This window comes from Mastigoproctus giganteus, chromosome 8 (assembly GCF_048544385.1).
Source record: "Mastigoproctus giganteus isolate SK-2022 chromosome 8, ASM4854438v1, whole genome shotgun sequence".
Taxonomy (NCBI): Eukaryota; Metazoa; Arthropoda; class Arachnida; order Uropygi; family Thelyphonidae; genus Mastigoproctus; species Mastigoproctus giganteus.
This window is the reverse complement of record NC_143582.1, coordinates 145,039,273-145,059,468: the sequence shown is the minus strand read 5'-3', so window position 1 is coordinate 145,059,468 and position 20,196 is coordinate 145,039,273. Positions and strand designations below refer to the sequence as shown.

The following is a 20,196-nucleotide window of genomic DNA, read 5'->3' as shown; positions in this document are numbered from 1 at the left end:
ATTTTATAACCTTCTCCTCCAGTCTTCCATTTTTTTTTCTTCTTCTTCTTCTTCTTCATTTTGTCTCCTACAGACAAATAATTTTACTCTTCTCTTTTTTAATACTTATGCTAATTCTTTACTTTACCTGTTAATGTCTGAACATTCCATGCCAACTTTAAGTCTTGTAACTTTCATGGCCTTTCCATTTGCTTTTTGAACCTCATCTGTGTTGCTGAGGTGTTCACCTGCCATTTCTCATATCAGACAATGGTAACTATTGCACATTACCAATACAGAACTTCTCCATCATTTTTCTTTCTAAATAATCTCATTGGATAAACTTTCATCACAAATTACACTTTACAATGCAAAATATTCAGTTTTGAAGTATAAAAACTAAGTTTTCCATTTCAATTTACAAACTATATGCACATGTTCTCAGAAATATACAATGTAAGGATTATGATTTAATTTAACTATATATTTTACCAGCATGATGTACTTATGCTGCTACAAAACGAAATATGTAATTTTATAACTATCATAAGTACAATAGCATCAGAATGTATGCAGCATAATGAGAGCAAACAAAAGTTTGCATAAAACAGCATCATCATATGACATCTCAATGCAAACCCCTTTGCAAGTTGCCTTACTCATGTGCCTTGAAATAGCACTTCTCAAGAAGAGAAGTACAGCACTATTTATTTTCAGTTAAGTTACATCATCCAGATGGCACTGTTTTCGGATTGTCTCCTCATCAGGCATCCTGAGTATAGAAGCTGACAACCTGTGTCACAATTATGTGTGACATAATTACACAATATGAGTGATGTCAAAGAAATGTAAGAAGTTTAAATTGTGAGCAGTTTTAGAGCAAACACGCTGACCTACAGAAAAGGTTCATAACTGTCATATGGTTAGTGAAATAGCATCAGATGGCATATAGCTATGATGAAAACAAACACAGTTTGCATAAAATAGCATCATTATATAGCATCTCATTATACAATGATGAGGAGACAATCTCCAAAACTGTGTCATCAGGGTGGTAATACTCAACTAAGAATAAATAACAGTATACTTCTCTTCTAGGGACATGCTATTTATTTGAAGTGCATGAGTAGAGAAACTTGTTGTGAAGGGATTCACAAGATAAGATGTCATATAATGATGCCATTTTATGCAAACTTTGCTTTCATTATAGCTCTGCACTACCTGATGATATTGCACTAACAATGACAATTACAAAAATTTTGCACAGCCTAAAGCATTTTCTCTAAAACTGCTTGGAATTTTACTTCTTACATCCTATGCTATTTCTCATAGTGTGAAATCAAGTTACAACTAGTTTGTCGCCTCCTATACTCAGAGTGGTTACCGACCTACTGATGAGGAGAAAATCTCCAAAATGATGTTACCTGGTAGTGGCACACAACTGAGAATAGAAAGAAGGATATTTCTCTACTGAAGAAGAGCTACTTATTTGAATTGTATGAGCATTCCAATTTTATGTCAAGGGATTAACATTATGAGTATAGAAACTGCTGTTTATAATGCTGTTTTATGCAAACTTTGTTTGCTTTCATTATAGCTACATACTATCTGATGCTACTGCACTGATCATATGATAATTATATACTTTTTCACAGCTTGAAGCATTTGTTCTAAAACTGCTCGGTAAGAAATTTTATTATGCACAATACATATAATTTAGTTAAGATTCTGTATAAAATTAACCAACAAAAAGTTGATATTAAATAAACTTACCAGAAACTGCATCATAAAATCGCAGAAGCAATGCACCAAGGGTACTCTTTCCTGAACCACTAGTGCCCACTACAGCTTGAACTGCTCCTGCAGGTATTATCAAGTTGAGATTTTTAAGTACAGTTACATCTGGACGACTTGGATACACGAATTTAACACTATTAAATGCTATATTCCCTTTCATGAATGGCAAACTTATACCACCTAGATAAAAGGGAAAAAAAAAAAAAAAAAGAAGGCTTATCATTTGCAGTTTTTAATATCATTTAAGATATTTTGCCAATACCCAACTATAGATTTTTGTGAGTGGCCAGTTTCCTCTTTAGTTGCTCACTACTGAAATGGTGCATAGCTGCTATTTAACTTTTCAAGCAGTGCTAGAGTGCTTCAAGGTTTATTTATTTAATCAGCCTGATATACAGGGTGTCTTTGAAAGGTCTCATCAAACTTTGGGAGCACGTTCCACTGATATAGTGATAAAAAAGTTCATATGGATATGGATCTGGAAATGTTTTCCTTCTAAATTATAGTCTTCTTTTTTTTTTCTTTTTACATATGGTGAAGGTAAGTATGCTTGTCAATCAGTAAGATGATGGGTAAATCTGAATCATTTGAATATCAGACATCTTTGTACATGTATAAAAATTTTGCAATGAATCTGTCTACTCCTTCTGGGTGAGGCAACTGTTATTAAAGTGAGTCATTGGTTGCTCTGATTATCAGTTGTCCTGAAATTACTTATAACTGAACCAGTATTCCCAATGTTATTTTCAACCCACATGTTATTTTTTTACCTTGACCATGCTGAAATGGTAGACATTCATTTCATTTATGAATGAGCAAATAGAAACAGTGAAGCTTAACATCTTTATTTGTTGTTGTTGTTGTTGTTGTTTGGTTTTTAGGAGCATTAGCAACTAAGGCCATATTGCTCCGATCTTTATTGGGAACTTTTCTGAAACAACTATGTCCAGATAGGTATACCCTGTGAATTTTTGAACATATTTGAAAGTAATGTACACATAAAGGAAAATTTTTATTAAATCAACCATCCAATGGCATCTTCAAGAGACAGGAACTATTACTGCTGACTGGGGAGAAACCACAATCATCCAAACATTTTAGAAGAACCAGCAACTAACTGCTAACTGACTGTTCCATTCTTCCTGCCACCTAAGGACAAAATTAAAGACATTTCTTGGAAGAGGAGGAAAACTATCCAAATTGCTGGATGAAGTTCCAGACATATCAAGGCTTTTCTTTATGCTATCCTGATTTGTAATGCAAAAGTTCTTTGAAAATGGATCATGGATGTTGTCAAACAATTCAGGACACTCTGGGAATTTTTGAACATATTTTAAAGTATTGTAGACATAAAGGAAAGTTCTCATTACTCACTTACAGTATGCATTATTTACATTAATAAAAAAATTTAACTACTAAATATGGTGATGCTCTTATACTCTCTCTATCTTCCAAGGTCATCTTATATGGTCATCTTGGAGTGTAAGCAGAAACTTCTCTGACCTTATATGGTCATCTTGGAGTGTAAACAGAAAATTTATTTAATTTCTATCTGCATACAAACAAAAAAAAAACAAAAAAACACTAAAGTCAGATGACCTAATGAAAAACATAACTGGTGCAGTGACATGGGGAAGGGGGAGGGAATTTCCTAATGTGACATCAGGCAGCATTTGTGCCATTTACTCTGGATACTCTGGCATTGTACCCTCTGAATAATTACAAGCCATTGCTTGTTTATTCTGGTATTTATTTTTTGAATCTTCACTTATCAATTTTTCATTAGCTAGTCAGAATTTGGTTTTTTCTGCATTTACATGCAGGTAACAGTTGGTGCCCTTCAGGATTATTTACTGCAGTTTGCAACAATTTTTTGTGGTAATACAGCATTTAATTTTGTACATCATTATTTGATTACATCATGTTTAATTTACATTTTTAGTGAATTCAGTTATGGATAACACATTTGTATTTTTCTTGTATTCTTCTAGGTCACCTCTTCACATGTTTCATTCTTCGATATCCCTCTATCCTGATTTACTCTGTTAATTCATTTCTCTCTCTGTTGTTTAAATTTATAATTTGGTACTCTAATTTTGTCTTGTTTTGTAATTTTAGTTAATAAATTTTATGTTGCATATTTGCATTTCTGTTTGGCTCACTGAATCTGTCTTTATAGATTGTATCAGAGTATCCACTGTCATTTTGCTGATTTAGCAGGCCATTACAGAAATGAGAGTGTTTGGGAGTTTCCACAGAGCTTATGCCTCTTTGAAGAAGTGGTTTTTCCTAAACTTACTTTTTTTGTTATTTGGCACATGGTTGGTGCAGTGAAGATGGGGAGAGGAGAGGTAAGTCCTTGCTTGAGAACAAATAGGATAGCATGGAAATAAATGGAAGGGTAATAGTCTACAAGAATTGATTTCTACTACAGGGGGCCCATGGTATCAGAATATTCATTATCTGAGTCCCTGCAGTTATGAGGATTTGAAAATTAAAGAATTAAAGGAAGTCATTCAGAAAATTGACCAAGCACTAGAATATTTTTGTGAGAATGACCCTCTTCATGATTGTGCAGCAAAAGTTAAAATAACTAAATTGTAAGACACAATTTTATCTGAAATAATAGACAAAAAAAAGCCAAACAACTCTGGATTCATTCTTTATTCATAAAACTGAAAAATAGTGTAACTTCAATAAACTTTAGTTAATCCTATATTGTTCAACATATTATAATAAAAAATGCGTAATAAAATAATTGTCTCATTTTTCAGTTCCTTCAATCCATGTTTTACTATGTACAAGTACATAATACACATTACGAAAATTTGGTTCCCGTTTTAAGTGGAATTTTCTGGAGCCAATTATCCTCGGATAACAAGGACCCCCTGTATCATAGTGACCGGTACACCCGTAGTGTATAACAGATTTGTTTGATGATAAATTTACAAGGTTGGAGTTGATTTTAGTTCCTTCAACAATGCCTATTAAACAAAAAAGGGAAAGTAAATTAAACTAAACTAACTGTTACTATTTTCTTTATTACCTATTGAAATCCTGTTGTTAGGGCCTGTGTTACAATGCTACTGCTGCCGGCTGTAATAAAGATTGTGAGTAAGTGCTGAAATATTCTTTGTGTTGATATTCACTGTATTCAGATGCCTTTCAAAAATACATTAGATGGTCAATGATACATGGGATAAGAACCTATTACCTATTGCACTAAATTTAAATTTAACTATAATTTAGGGAAATAGGTAATAACTGGTGGGATACTGACCTAAATTTAAATTTAACTTGAAATTTAGATCAAAATCCCATGAATTACTGCCCTCTAACCCACACAAAAGGAACCTTCTAACATCTACTCACAGTCTTTATTTCAAATAGCACAGATGTGTATAGGTACCTATTAATTTAGTTTACTCTTTTATTTGTTAACAGCCATTGATGAATGAACCAAAATCATACTACCCTATAAATGTATTGTAAATTAATTCAGTTATATAGTAAAAATTAATAAAAATATCTTTATTCAGAAAGCAAGGTAGATCTTTACAAGTCAGTATTTCCCAAGTTTAAAGCTTGCATAAGAAGATATCATTCAGTGAATGCATTAGAAGCAAATAAAATATTTCTAATAAGGATTTTTAAAATATATTATTATTATAATTTTTCTAAGAAAAAATGAGTAGCAAATGATTCTGTAGCAATGAGCATTTTTAGAAAAGAAGACATTTCTTTCACTTGCTACTGAGAAGTAACAAATTATCAAAAATTACAATATAGTAATTCAAAAAATAACAAAAAGTTTAGTAAAAATAATATTATTTACCTTGTATTGGTATATCTGGATGACGGTCAATTATTTCCCAGAGCTTTGATGAGGCACCTAATGCACGCATTAATTCAGCATAAAATGAACTAAGACCTGAAAAGAGTAAAATTAATTAAAGACCTTTTAGCAAAATATTCAATATTAAAATATAAACTGTAATGATCTGATGATGAAATATGATGTTGCTAATTAATAATTATAAAATAAGTATTTCCAATGAAACCTCCTGTACAGACAGTTTAATTTTTATTCTTACCCTTGTTTCTGATAAAATGAGCACAGGATTTTTTCAGTTTCAGCTGGTAAGCTACAGGTGCCGTGACAAAGTAAAACTCAAATAACAGACATGTTGACATTGTTAGTATGTAATCCACAAACTGGTTACTCACAAGTGTGTAATTGATATGATTCATGTAGTAGAACAACACTTCCCATGGCAATGTTAGTATGTACATTTCTTACTGTTTAAAGTCCATTTTACACAGTTTTGTAATTTATGATTAATATCTTGGAAATAAAGACTTTTGAGACATATGTTTTTAGGAACTTTTATTCCCTTATTTTTAGTTAGAATATGCTCCTACATTTTCCCATGCAATTCTGAAATATTTGGTATATGTAGTTGTTGAAGTCTGTATGTATACAGTGGCTCCCATTTATAGGTGTGAGAGGGAAATTAGAGAAATTCCAGACTTACAAACACAACTGGGATTAACTCACTCAAAATTGACTAGAAATTTTTTCAAAGACACATATGGGAATCAATTGTGATATTTCATTATCAGGTGTTAATGCCATTATAACATGCCCTTTTTTATCATTAAAGTTTTCAGGTTATTCATTTATAGTTATTAATGTATTAACAAGCAAGGTATAAGCAAGGTATTAAAAAAAAACATATGTTTATGAATAATAAGAATGTGTTATATAAATAAGAAAGGCTATGAAGTTCTTATGTTAATTTAGATTAACACAAAAAACAACTGTTACTTTTCAGGAAATATAATTGCCATTATTTAGTGTATGGTTTCTTATAGCTGTTTTAGTTACTGTCATTCACAAGTCGCAGAAGCAACCCATTACTGCAACACTTGACAACCTAGTGATGAATTGAATAAAAAAGATAACATACACCAAACAGTGACCAAAACCTTTCATGCTATGAGCTGGCTATGGCCCTAAGTTAATGTATGTGGACATTAATATGCATACTCTGAGATTCAGTTTATAAGTATCACAAAAAATACCAAACCAAAAAGTGACAGCTATTTCTATAAATAATTACTATATATAGAAACATAGTTACAACTACATATGCTTGAATACAGTATTGACAAGAATTAAATACTGATTAGCTACAATTAAGTATAGATCTCCAGGTTTCAGGGTTGGGTTCTAGATTGTGTCAAGACTTTCTTTGGGATCTTCTCAGGTTATTAAATGGCTTTTGTTTGTAGTACTATTTCTGCTGGGTTTATTTTTTAATTGGTTCAGGACTCAGTGTTTCAATACACAGATCTGTTCACAGGTTAACCACAGATGGGCTCAACAATGGATTCACAGGTTAACCACACACAGGTTCAACATTACTGAAACTATCAATGCCTCTCTAAAATAACAACCCTGTGTTCACTTGTTAATCAATGATTTTAAAAAAATGAAATATTTTCTACCTTTCTAAATAAACAAATTTTTACTTATGGTTTTTGAAGTGATTTTTATGGTTTTCCCAGAGTGAGTACAAAACCCTGTTAGGTCCCTTTCAACTCATATTGCAACTATTTGAAAAGTCAAAGAGTGGCAGGGCACTGCCACACTACAAATTTTCATATTTCACAATGTAACATTTGTTTACAATTCAAAGTTACTTGCTTTTCCTCTCCCACTAGGTTTATAAATATCTGAACTCTTAAATAAAATGAATTGTTTCTTAAAGCTTTGTTATTATTTTCACATAAGAAAGGATGAGAATACAAAAACACAATATTCACTCAAAATTTTGGGGAACTCCTAGCATATTTAGGGAACTCCATTCATATAGAATCTAATATACTGCATTTTCTAAACCATAAACTGCACTTTTTTTTTTTTTGAAAATGATGCCCAAAATTCCCATGCATCTTATGATCCAATTGGTATATTAGATGTATGCAGCACATTATCTCTGGCCATGGCTAGAGAAAGTATGGTCAAAACATGGTGGCCTGAAAAAGCTAACTTTTTTTTTTATTTATTAATGTGTGACCATTTCAGATCACAAGTAATGGAAGCAACAAAATGTTGGTTGCTATTTATCAAATTAGACATCAAGTTACACATAACTCTATGAAGTCTTAGCTAGCAGCTATTCAAAATCTCAATTAATAAATTTTTTAAAGTGCAAGTCTCTCCTGTTAACAGGAGAGACTGCTTCTACGGGGATAGGATACACTTAAATAGAAAGGGTGCAAGAATATTTGCTGATACAAGGACTAACAGATTAACAGTAGCCACTGGCAGAGGTGAAAGTGATTCTTGCACTGCTTCTATTGGAATGAGCAGCATCCTAGAAAACAAGATGCAGGGGATTTCAGAGACTGCTGGGAGTCATTGCGGTACAAGTAAACACATGGGTTGTGTTACAGTAGCTAAGAATAGGAACAGGTGCATGTATACTTGTGTATACACCAATGCTAGGAGTTTGGTAAATAAATTTGATGAATTTTGAGGTATTGCTCAAAACATCAAAGGCAGATATTGTTGAGATATCAGAGATGAGGTGTCACACAGATATAAGGAATGCAAAACTGGAATTTGGGGAGTACAATGTGTACATAAAGGATAGACAGGATAGGCAGGAAGAAGGGGTTATGCTATTAGTTAAGAAAAACATAAAATCCAAGGAAGTGAAGCCAGTCGACATCGATGGACAGGGCAGTGTCGAGTCAGTTTGGTGTGACATAAGCACTGGGAGATCAAAATTGAGAGTAGGAATGTATTATAGGCCTAATGACTCTGATGAGTATAATAAGAAACTGTACAGGGAAATAGAGTGGGCCAGTAAATCAGAGAGTCTTATAATGGGGGATTTTAATTTCCCAGATATTGACTAGAACCTGTGGGTTGGTCACTCACATTCTGGCAAGAACTTTGTGAATTTATTGGATGATTGTTTTCATATTATTATGATTGTTAGCATATTCGGGAGGCAACCAGAGGGAGTAATATTCTTAATCTGATTATCAGTAGTGATTTCTTCATGCATTAAGAATCTGTAGATAAAGGAACCACTAGGTGGGAGTGATCACAGTGTGCTGAAGTGGGATTTACTCATAGAGGTAACTACCATCAGGAGTAAAGTGAAGGGTTTTGCAAAAGCCACTGGATACTGATGGTTTAACTGTTGATGATCCTGCTCAGGTGGCTAACAAACTAAATGAGTATTTTGCATCTACATGAACGGTGGTCTGAGACAGTATTTAAATTCTATACGGTCGGATCAACTGATGATGTTACCAAGAGCAAATTCAAAATGGGAAGCATTCAAAGAATTTATCTTGGAAGCTACTAGGCTTTACATACCAACTAAGAAATATTGTTCAAGGTTTAGGCCTAAATGGATGTCACATGAACTAATGAGACATATGGCAGAGAAGAAAAATGCATGGGATACATATAAATTAATGGGTGGCATGGAAGCCTATGATATATATAAGCTGGTCTCTAACCAAGTCACAAAGGCGATTAGGCAGGCAAAGGCAGATTATGAGAAATCATTGGCAAAAGATGCAAAGAAAAACAACAAAGAGTTCTTTACCTATGTAAACTCTAGAAGGAAAGGGATAAATCAGATTGGTCCACTGGATTCTGATGGTTCAACTGTTGATGATCCTGCTCAGGTGGCTAACAAACTTAATGAGTATTTTGCATCTACATTCACACATGAGGAGTTATTTAGGGAGGGGAATGCCAGAGGTGAATTAAACTCTGGCGGTGAGCTAGATGATTTTGTAATAACTGAGAGTAAAGTGGAAGAGAAATTGTTGAAGATAAACATAAAAAAGGCACCCCGGGTGTATGGGATCTATCCAGTTATATTAAAGGAGGCAGCAAAGGAAGTAAGCAAACCCTTAGTCATAATTATGAGAGCTTCTTTGGACTCAGGGGGAGGTACCCATGGACTGGAGATGTGCAAATGTGACCACAATTCACAAAGGAGGATCAAAGGGCAACACACGTAATTATAGACCTGTTAGTTTAACTTCTGTTTCAGGAAAATTAATGGAGGCACTGGTTAAAGAAGCACTGCAGGATCATCTAGACAAGACTTCAGTTATAGCTCGGACACAGCATGGTTTTGTTAAGGGAAAGTCTTGCCTGACCAAATTTAGTGGATATTATGATGTGGTCACAAAGGAACTGGATGCAGGGAATAACTTTGATATCATATATTTGGATCTTAGAAAGGCTTTTGATACTGTTGCACATGGAAGACTGCTGAACAAATTGGAGCAGTGTGGCATTGGAGGCAAATTGCTGCAATGGATCAAGGGATGGTTGAGTGGGAGAAGACAGAGAGTGGCAATCAATGGACACTGCTCATCATGTACTAATGTTATTAGTGGAGTTCCTCAGGGTTCAGTGTTGGGTCCATTGTTGTTTTCTGTATTTATAAATGATATTGTTGATGGCATATCAAGCTTAATGTCCAAGTTTGCAGACGATACGAAGGTTGGCAGGGTTATTAATGATACTAATGACAGAGTGCTGCTGCAACAGGATCTGGAAAAGTTGAGCAGATGGGCTGAGAGGTGGCAAATGAAGTTTAACATTGACAAATGTAAAGTACTACATATGGGAAGCAGTAACACCAAGAGTGTCAAGACTAATACTCAAGATTTCTAAGAGATACAAGCTAAAGATTATAATGATTTATGCACCAACATCGAGCCATGATGATGAAGAGGTTGATGAAATGTACACCGAAATTGAGAGTCTTCTAGATGAGCAGAAAACCCACTACACTATTATTATGGGAGACTTCAATGCTAAGGTTGGAAAAAGACAAAACAGCGCAGAAAGGGGAACTATAGGAAATTTTGGAATTGGTGAAAGAAATGAAGGAGGTGAAAGACTTGTGGAATTTGCAGAATCTCAAGGACTGTCAGTAATGAACACTTTTTTCAAGAAAAGGGTGACCAGAAAGTGGACATGGAAGAGTCCAAATGGATTAACTACTAATGAAATCGACTACATCCTCACTAACAGAAGATATATTGTGAATGATGTTACCGTCCTGAATAAGGTAAATGTTGGAAGTGATCACAGAATGGTAAGATGTACACTTGATATAGATGTAGGAAAGGAAAGAAAAAAACTGACTCGAGTAAATAATACAAAGGTCTTTGAGATAACAGAAGAGGAGAAAAACCAGTGTGTACTGGAACTTAAGAACAAGTATGAGCTTCTGCAGACTGCTGAGGACCAAGATATCGACGAGGAATATTACAACTTTTTGAAAGTGATAAAGCCCAAGAAACCTATAGGGCAAAAGAAATCCAAAGAAGAAAAAATTAGTCAAGAAACACTTGTCATGATGAACCAAAGACGACAAATGAAAAGCAAGAAAAACACTGACAGGGAGAAAATTGAGTATACTGAGTTATGCAAAGTCATTAGAAAGAGACTCAGAGAGGACATAAGAAGATTTAACACAAGAAAAGTAGAACAAGCATTAAGGGAAAACAAAGGATTTAAATCAGCAGCCATGAGCAGTAATACAGAAAGACAAATGATACTGAAATTGAAGAATAGCGATGGTGTACTTATAAACAGCAGAGAAGGCATAATTCAAATAGCAGAAGACTACTATAGAGAATTATACAAGGAGCGAGGGAATGATACCAGCAGTGGGGAACATGGATTGCAAAGTAGCAACACATACGACATACCCGATATTCTTCCTGATGAGGTAGAACATGCATTGAAGAAAATGAAGAATCAGAAAGCCCCGGGGGAAGATGAAGTTACTGTAGAGTTGTTAAAATTGGGAGGAAGAGACATAACACAAAAACTGGCAAGGCTCTTCACAAAGTGCATTAGAAAAGGTGTGACGCCTAAGCAGTGGAATAATGCAATCATAGTTTTGCTGCATAAGAAAGGAGATAAATCAGAAATTGGAAATTATAGACCAATTAGCTTGTTATCCCACATCTACAAGTTGTTCACAAGGGTCATTACTAACAGATTAGAAAGAATACTTGATGAGAATCAACCGAAAGAGCAAGCTGGCTTTAGGACAGGTTTCTCAACTATGGATCACCTTCATGTAATATCACAGCTAATGGAGAAAGCAAATGAATATAAAACACCATTATGCCTGGCATTTGGATTATGAAAAGGCATTTGACTCCATACAGCATAAGGCAATGTTTCGGGCACTGGAAAGACAAGGCATTGATACCCCATATATTATGATGTTGAAGAAAATATACGAGAGTGCTACCTCCTTTATTAGACTAGACAAAGACAGTAGGAAATTTAAAATTGAGAAAGGAGTTCGACAAGGAGACACAATATCTCTGAAGCTGTTTACTGCTGCCCTCGAGGAAGCTTTCAGAAGATTAGACTGGTCGCAGAAAGGAGTCAATGTGAATGGAGAGTACCTAAACCATTTACGATTTGCAGATGACATTGTGGTCATAAGCCATGATCCCAAAGAATTAGAGGAAAAGCTTAATCAGTTATGCACAGCTAGTAAGGATTTTGGACTAAAGATGAATATGGCTAAAACAAAAGTAATGATGAACAAGTATGCCACAGAAAGGGAAATAATGATTGAAGGAGCAGTAATTGAAAAGGTGGAGTCATATACTTATCTGGGACAAGTTATTAGCTGTAATAATGATAAATGGCTGGAAGTCAAGAGAAGAATAAATTTTGGATGGATAGCATTCAGGAAATATAGTCACATACTGAAGAGCAATATCCCAGTTTGTCTGAAACGTAAAATAATGAACCAATGTATACTCCCCACCATGACTTATGGAAGTGAAACTTGGGCACTCACCAAAAGAATGGAAGAGAAGCTGAGAACTACACAGCGAAGAATGGAACGAATCATACTGGGAATCAGACTGTTAGATAAGAAGAGAAACACATGGATTAGGCAACAAACTCAAGTAAAGGACATTCTTATCAAAACTAAAGAACTAAAATGGTCTTGGGCAGGACACATAGCTCGAAGACATGATGACAGATGGACTAAGAAAATAACAGAATGGTATCCAAGAGGAGCTAGAAGAAAACCTGGAAGACAAAGGCAGAGATGGATAGATGAAATTCATGAGTTTGTGGGTAGTAAATGGATGTCCAGTGCTCAAAACAGAAGGAACTGGAAAGTTACTGGAGAGGCCTTCATCCTGCAGTGGATTGAAAATGGCTGATGATGAACCCCAGAGTAATGTATGAACTCTGTGGTACTACTGACAGTGGTCTAGCACCTTCACCACGCGAACTGTATGCATATGCATTTTTGCATGTCGTATATGTGCATTTTTTTTTTTTTATATAGGTCCTAGCCACTGAAATCTAAGGAAATTAGGTGGCAGGACCTGTCAGAGTAAATAATTATAATACTGGTGTACCTGGTCTGCCTCCACGGGCCTAAAGTGGGGCAATGTTGGGCCTCAGTAGGGGTCCAGCAGCTAAATGACCAGATGAACAACGGTACACGACACTACACATGTACAATATCCATACACTTTTAAATCTCTGGCATTTCCAGCAAACTGGCACACCCATCACAATGTAAACAATGCGGAGATGGGGGAAACCCCTGGTGCCGTATGACCCTAAATACACTTTACACTTTACTGACAGTGGTAGAGAACGAAAAGGACCTGGGGTTAATTGTGCAGGCAGATATGAAATTTTCTGAGCAGTGCAGATGGTCTGCAAGAGTAGCTCATGGTGTCTTGTCAATGATATTCAGGAATTTTTCTAGCAGGGATAAGGAGGTGATTATCCCCTTGTATAAGGCAATAGTCACGCCACACCTTGAGTACTGTATACAGGTCTGGAGGCCTGATTTTAAGAGGGATGTAAAGCTGTTGGAACAAGTACAGAGAAGAGCAACAAGATTAGTGAATGGAACAAAGGGTTGCTCTTATGAAGAAAGGCTTAAGTTTTGCAAATTACAATGTCTGGAGACTAGGCACCTGTGAGGTGATCTGATTGAGGTGTATATAGCCTTGAATGGTTTGAGCATGCTCAGTGCTGATGGGATTTTTCCTCTTGCTCAGAATAATCACCTGAGAAGGCATAAATTCAAATTGAGGAAAGACAGATGTATGATAGATGTGCAGAAGTTTGCCTTTAGACAGCGGGTAGTTGGTTGGTGGAACAGACTTCCATCCTCTGTTGTGGAAGTTGATAGCCTAAATAAATTTAAGGCTGAGCTGGACAGGTATTTGGAATGAATGGAGGGGTGAAATTGAAATTTTTTTTTTTTTTTTTTGGCTGATGCTGCACAAGCTTGCTTTCTTGCATCACATGCCTCTACTAATGGTAATGCGGAGTCAAATCAAGATTTGTAACTGAGAGGAAGAATGAAGAAACCAAAAATTTCACAAGTATGTGAAAGGGCACAATTCATAGAAGTTAGCAAAACATGATGCAGTTACCATCTTTCAAGAAATTTTGATTAATGCCCTTGATAGCACAAGGAATATACTATACTCTGAAGAATATAAATGCTCGGAGTGAAACATTAGTAATGGATGAGTGTGAGAGTAGTGATAGTGACGAGACTGTTCTACACTGAAAATTTGTTTAGCAAGCACTTACAAATCCATTTCAAATATATGCAATAAAATACTTTTTTCCCCTACTCAAAATTTGCCTTCTAAAACATGGATGCATCTTATTGTCTGGAAAATATGGCACGTATGCAGACACATGCAAGTTTTTTTTTCTTGATAATGAACTTTTTCCACAAATAAAAAAGAAATTGAAGCACCCATATATTTTACAATTCATAGTACACCCAATTCAAAATTAAAGAAATAATGCAAGGTCATCTCAAACATGAATGGAACTTCTTGATAAGAATGACAATATTCCATAAGCATAATTGTATTGATTGGTGCAATGTAACATTTGGTGTAAGTTATACTATGAATACTTTCTCCTAGCACTTAACATTCCTATGGACAAAGAGATGATTAAGTTGGTAGAAGCAATGGTCTTCGTGGACTAAGGTTATGAGTGGGGTAGCACAGATTTGGTGTTAGATGTCCAAGTTGTTGACACTGCAAAAGTGGGATGGTCAGGGTATGCTACTTCAAGATGCTCTAGATAAATTAAATTGGACTAAAAAATAGCAATTGAGATTTAACATTGATAAATGCAAGGTGCTGGTTTGTTTGTTTGTTTGTTATTTTGTTTTTAAGAGGATTAGCAACTAAGGCCATATTGCTCCGGGGATATGCGGTGGTCATTCCCTGAACCTTTCCGCATCCTCTGTATTTGGTGGTCACGGGCTCGAACCCCAGTCTAATCAAGAAGCGTGTGCTATGCACTGCTGCTCCTGCCCACCTGGCTACAGAGGCACCACAAGGTGCTGATAATGTTATATTTGGGTAGGTAGCAATAACTTGCCATTTGAGTGTTAACAAATTCATTGGTGGATAATGATAAGCTTAAGACTAATTATACAGCCCGGCAAGAAATTCTCTGAGCAGCATAGTTAGACTGCTAGGACAGCTCAGAGGGTTCTGTAAATGATACACAGGAATTTTACTAACAGGGACAAAGGTGATTATTCCCTTGCATAAGGCAATGGTCAAGCTATATCTTGGGTACTCATTAAAATGAGGACTTAGTCTGAAAGCATCATTTTAGGAAGGAAGAATGCAAATCTATTGAAACAAGTGAAAAGAAGCGTGTGCTACGCACTGCTGCTCCTGCCCACCTGACTACGGAGGCACCCAAGTGAAGAGAAGAGCAACAAGATTAGTCAGGGCACTAAAGAGTATCCTTACCAAAAAAGACTTCAGTTGTGTAAATTGCAGTACCTGGAACAAGGAAACTGCAAGGAGCTCTAAACTCAAGTGCTTATGCCTTTAAATGGATTGATTAAAATAAGGATGCTGATGACATCTTATCCTTACTCTTTCTTATGACATACACAAGTGGCCACAAGTTTAAACTGGATAGGGATGGTTGCAGGATAGATGTTCAGGAATTTACTTTCAGCCAGAGAGTAACTGACTGTTGGAAGTGGTGGTGGTGGTGGTAGTGTGCATCAATAGGAGGAATGGGCAAATAAAGCGGGTAAAAAAGTTTTTTTTTTTGGTACTATATATGCTTTTCTTCCATGCATCTTTTTGCCAAATACTAATATATTGATCAGATTAGAATTTGGATCAACAAACTATTAGACTATTTTTTGAAACTTATTTCAAAGAGATTGTACTTAAAGAAGGCTGAACAGATACCAGGAGCAGAAGGCTGACAATTAATAGAGTCATTTAATATTGATGCAGAACCTAAAAACATCTCCATTTAAACTCTAGATTACTGTTAAATTGTATACACTCTTCATTCAATATGTTATGTTGAATAAAGAGTGTCATCACATATGTGATACTGAAGTGATATACGACACTGGTAGTTTATTAACCAACTCCTCTCTGCTCACACTAGTTTCTTACTTCACTATTATAGCCTCATAAATAAAATAATTTAAAATTTCACAAAATTAAGGAAACAGAATTACTATACCTCCAATTGAAATTCCAACATATGCAGCATACATCAGAAACGATGATAAATTGCCCACTGTGATATGAGCATCAGTCATCATAATGCCACCATAATAGAGAACACACAAAATTATCAAATTACCACTGAGACCTGCCTGCAAAATACAGTTATTATCAATCTGATATTTTTCAGAAAGATTCACAAGAAAGCAGAATTCTAATAATTGTGCTATTAAAAAAGAAAAATACAGTTTCATATTAAACAGGGGTACGTTACAAAAAAAAATAAAATAAAATAAAAAAAATTACACATTGTGGGTAAAATTTATTTAATTTTGAGATGGTTCATGTTTTGCATTTTGCTTTAGATATTTTACCAAAATGGTGTTTCCAAGACCCAGATAAAGAACAATGGAAATATGATTGTAACCAACTAATGAATTCGATAGTACACAACAGAGCTATGATGCTCAATATGGTCTACGTTGATATCAATATTTGTTGAAGAATAAGAGAAATTTACCTCATTATGATATGTAGAACATCGAAATGCACAATTATGGGAGATTTTTTGAATATCTTGGTGCAAAAATACATTAGATTAACACTAAGATACTCGGCTCAAATTTACTGTATTTCTTTACTGCTTAAATTTCATTATTAGTTTTCTTTACAGTCTGAAAGAGATATGGTCATGCACGATGTAGAGCTGTAATCCATTAAACATTTAGAATATATGGATAATAATGTGAGAAACATACCACATAAACAAGTCTGGTGCAGAAAAAAGAAACTAGTGGTTCCTTTATCTGCAAATTCTTAGTGCATGAATAATCACTGCTGATAACAAGATCAAGAGTATTACACTCTCTGGTTGCCTCTCGAACATGCTGCTGCAGAAAACAATCATCCAATAAATCCGCAAAAGTCTTGCTAGTGTACAAGTGACCAATTCTCAAGTTCCAGTCAATATCTGGTTAGTTAAAATCCCCCATTATAACACATTCTGAATTACTGGCCCATTTCATTTCTCTGTACAACTGTTCATTGTACTCATTAGAGTCATTAGACCTATAACACACTCCTACTCTTATTTTTGCTTTCGTAGTACTTATGTCACACCTAACTGACACAATACTGCACTGTCTACCCATGTCAACTGGATGCACTTCCTTAAATTTTGTTTTTCTTAATTAACAGCATAATCCCTCCTCCCTTCCTATCTGTACACATTGTACTCCCCAAATTCCAAATCTGCACTACTTATATCTGTGTGACACCATGTCTCTGATATCCCAACAATATCTGCCACTGATAACTTGACTAGCACTTTAAATTTATCAAATTTATTTACTATACTTCCAGCATTGGTGTACATGCAAGTATACATGCACCTATTCTTATTCTTAGTTATCCTAACACAGCCAATGTAATTATTTGTTTCATGATGACTCCCACCAGTCCCAAAAACCCCCAGCACCCAGCCCTTCAGGCGCTGCTCTTCTAAAAGAAGCAATGCAAGAATCACTTTCACCTCTGCATGTGGCTACTATCAACTTTTTAGTCTGTGAATCCCCCCAAGTTAGCAGTTTTCCGTCCCACCTAACACTGCCTCGATAGCATCAGCAAACAGTCTTGCACCTCTTCTATTTAAGTGTATCCCACCCTGTAGAAGCAGTCTCTCCTGTAGAAGCAGTCAACCACAGACCAGACTCAGAAAAATTCTACAACGTGAGCCTTGCACAATCCCTCCAGGGCCAAACTGATTGAAAAGACTCTCACCATATACTCCCTCCTATTATGTCTGCACAGAATTGCAGACTCTCAAATTTAACCCTCAACTCACAAATTTTTTCAGCATTGACCTGTACTTGTTAAGTAAATCTGCAGATCTGCTACTCTTAATGTCATTAGTGCCAACATGTACAACAATCACCCTTTGTGCCCTTAAAAGGTGATATCTGTTCTACAACATCATCAACTTTTGACCCTGGCAGACATACCCTGGTCCTATTCCACCCATCCTTTTTACAAAATATATTACGTCTCCCTGACAATAACTAACTCCTGTGGGACCAGTGCATTTTGCCTTGCAGATTTCTGCTGTGTTGCCTGATGCATGAGAGTGAGCTCTAGTGTTGAGCTGGACAGCTGAGGGTTTGATGGGTTCCCCATTTTAATACCTTCAAAGGCATCTACCTGACTCTTCAAACTCTCATAAGCACCCATCAGAACACTGAGTTGGCACCTAATTTCTTGACACACTGCATCTAGTACACACAATGACATCCTCCTTGGCTAGATCATGTCCTGTTCTAGCGGGTTCTGCAAACATTTCACAAGCACATTTTTTTAGGCTGTGATGCGTAGGAGAATCACCCCCTCCTCGGTTCTCTCCTGAATCACAGCATTCCTGCTCCTTTGTGTCCGTTGCACATTGCTGCTCTAATCTGGGGCATGGTATTGAAATTAACAATGAAAATTAATAAGATTAATAAATTTAGCTAATCAATTATCAATACTACACTATCTAATAGATTCCTAAATGTAGTGATATTTTTTATGCTAACTAGTTTTACGTTAGAGCTACCTATTTACCATAATTAAAAATTTGAATTCCCTAACACTCACTCTATTAGAGAACAATGGCTGCAAGATTCGAACGAAACAACGGTTTTGCGTATATTAAGTAGTAACCTACAAAAATTCTATCTAAATTAAAAATAATGAGCATAAATAGAACTATAGAGCTACTTATAAAGTACAATATAATATGACAATTAAGTAAATAAAATAGCAAAACACTGATCTTTTTTTTGGAGCTTGTAATTCACAGCTGGGACTTGTAAAGGCAGTAAGCACCCTCTTGTTAGGCAGCTTTATGCTCAATTTAGCACTATTTCAAGCTTGGTTTTCAACCAAGCTGAGCTTAAAATAATCTATCTATATGTTACACATATCTATATCTATCCAATATTGTAGCCGGCAATATTCTATATTTTTTTATGAATTTTCAAAAACACACAATTTTCAAACATTTATAATAAGACTATTAATGTTTTTTATTCTTTTTTTTGTCAGAAAAATTCCCAGTGTTAATAACATTACAAACATAAAATTTCACTTGAACAGGTACAATAGTAACTTTTTTGAGAGTTTTTGAAAAATAATTCAATTATATATATATATATACACTGGTGTGCAAAATTTAAGGACCAGTCAGGTTTTAAACTGGAGCTTCTCATAGGAGTGGCCTGAAAATGGGAAAAGCATACCAAAGGAACCTTGTGAGGTACAGAAATGATGAAGGAAACAACACTTACACAACAATGGAAACAAAACGGTACAGAGGGACTTTATTCAAAAATGGCAACATAGCATGGCTGTCATGATACAGATGCATCACTGCCAAAGATGGAACAAAGGAAAGAGGTGGTCCTCAGTAGGAGATATGGCCACCCCTAATGTCGATGCAGGCTTTGCACCGCCTGCATACTTAGAACAGTTTGTTGATAAGTTCTTGCGGTAACATTGTCCATTTCTCTGTCAACGGCATCTTCAGCTGGTGAACATTTTCTGGTGGGTGTGGACGTGCTGCTAGGCGTCTCCCCAGAGCATCCCACATGTGTTCGATGGGATTTAGATTGGCGGGGAGAACGGGCAGGCCAATCCATATGAACAATGTCCTCACTTTCCAAAAGCATATCAACAGCTGCAGTTCGATGGGGTATGGCATTATCATCCATAAACACGAACTCGGGGCCAATGGCACCTTGGAACAGATGCACATTGGGAAGGATTACCTCAGTACAGTAGCATGCACCGGTTACAGTACCA

General features: G+C 35.6%; 1 protein-coding gene across 3 annotated transcripts in view; it reads right to left on the bottom strand.

Moving 5' to 3' along the window:
• Positions 1–20,196, bottom strand: part of LOC150081894 (ATP-binding cassette sub-family B member 10, mitochondrial) — a 204,284-nt gene that overhangs the window by 83,370 nt on the left and 100,718 nt on the right. For all 3 annotated transcript variants that reach the window (XM_090379799.1, XM_090379800.1, XM_090379798.1), the window contains 3 exons: positions 16,379–16,514; positions 5,612–5,707; positions 1,753–1,956 (listed from right to left, as the gene is read on the bottom strand). In XM_090379799.1, coding sequence (XP_090235925.1) covers positions 1,753–1,956; positions 5,612–5,707; positions 16,379–16,514 — 436 coding nt within the window. The remainder of the gene's footprint in view (positions 1–1,752; positions 1,957–5,611; positions 5,708–16,378; positions 16,515–20,196) is intronic.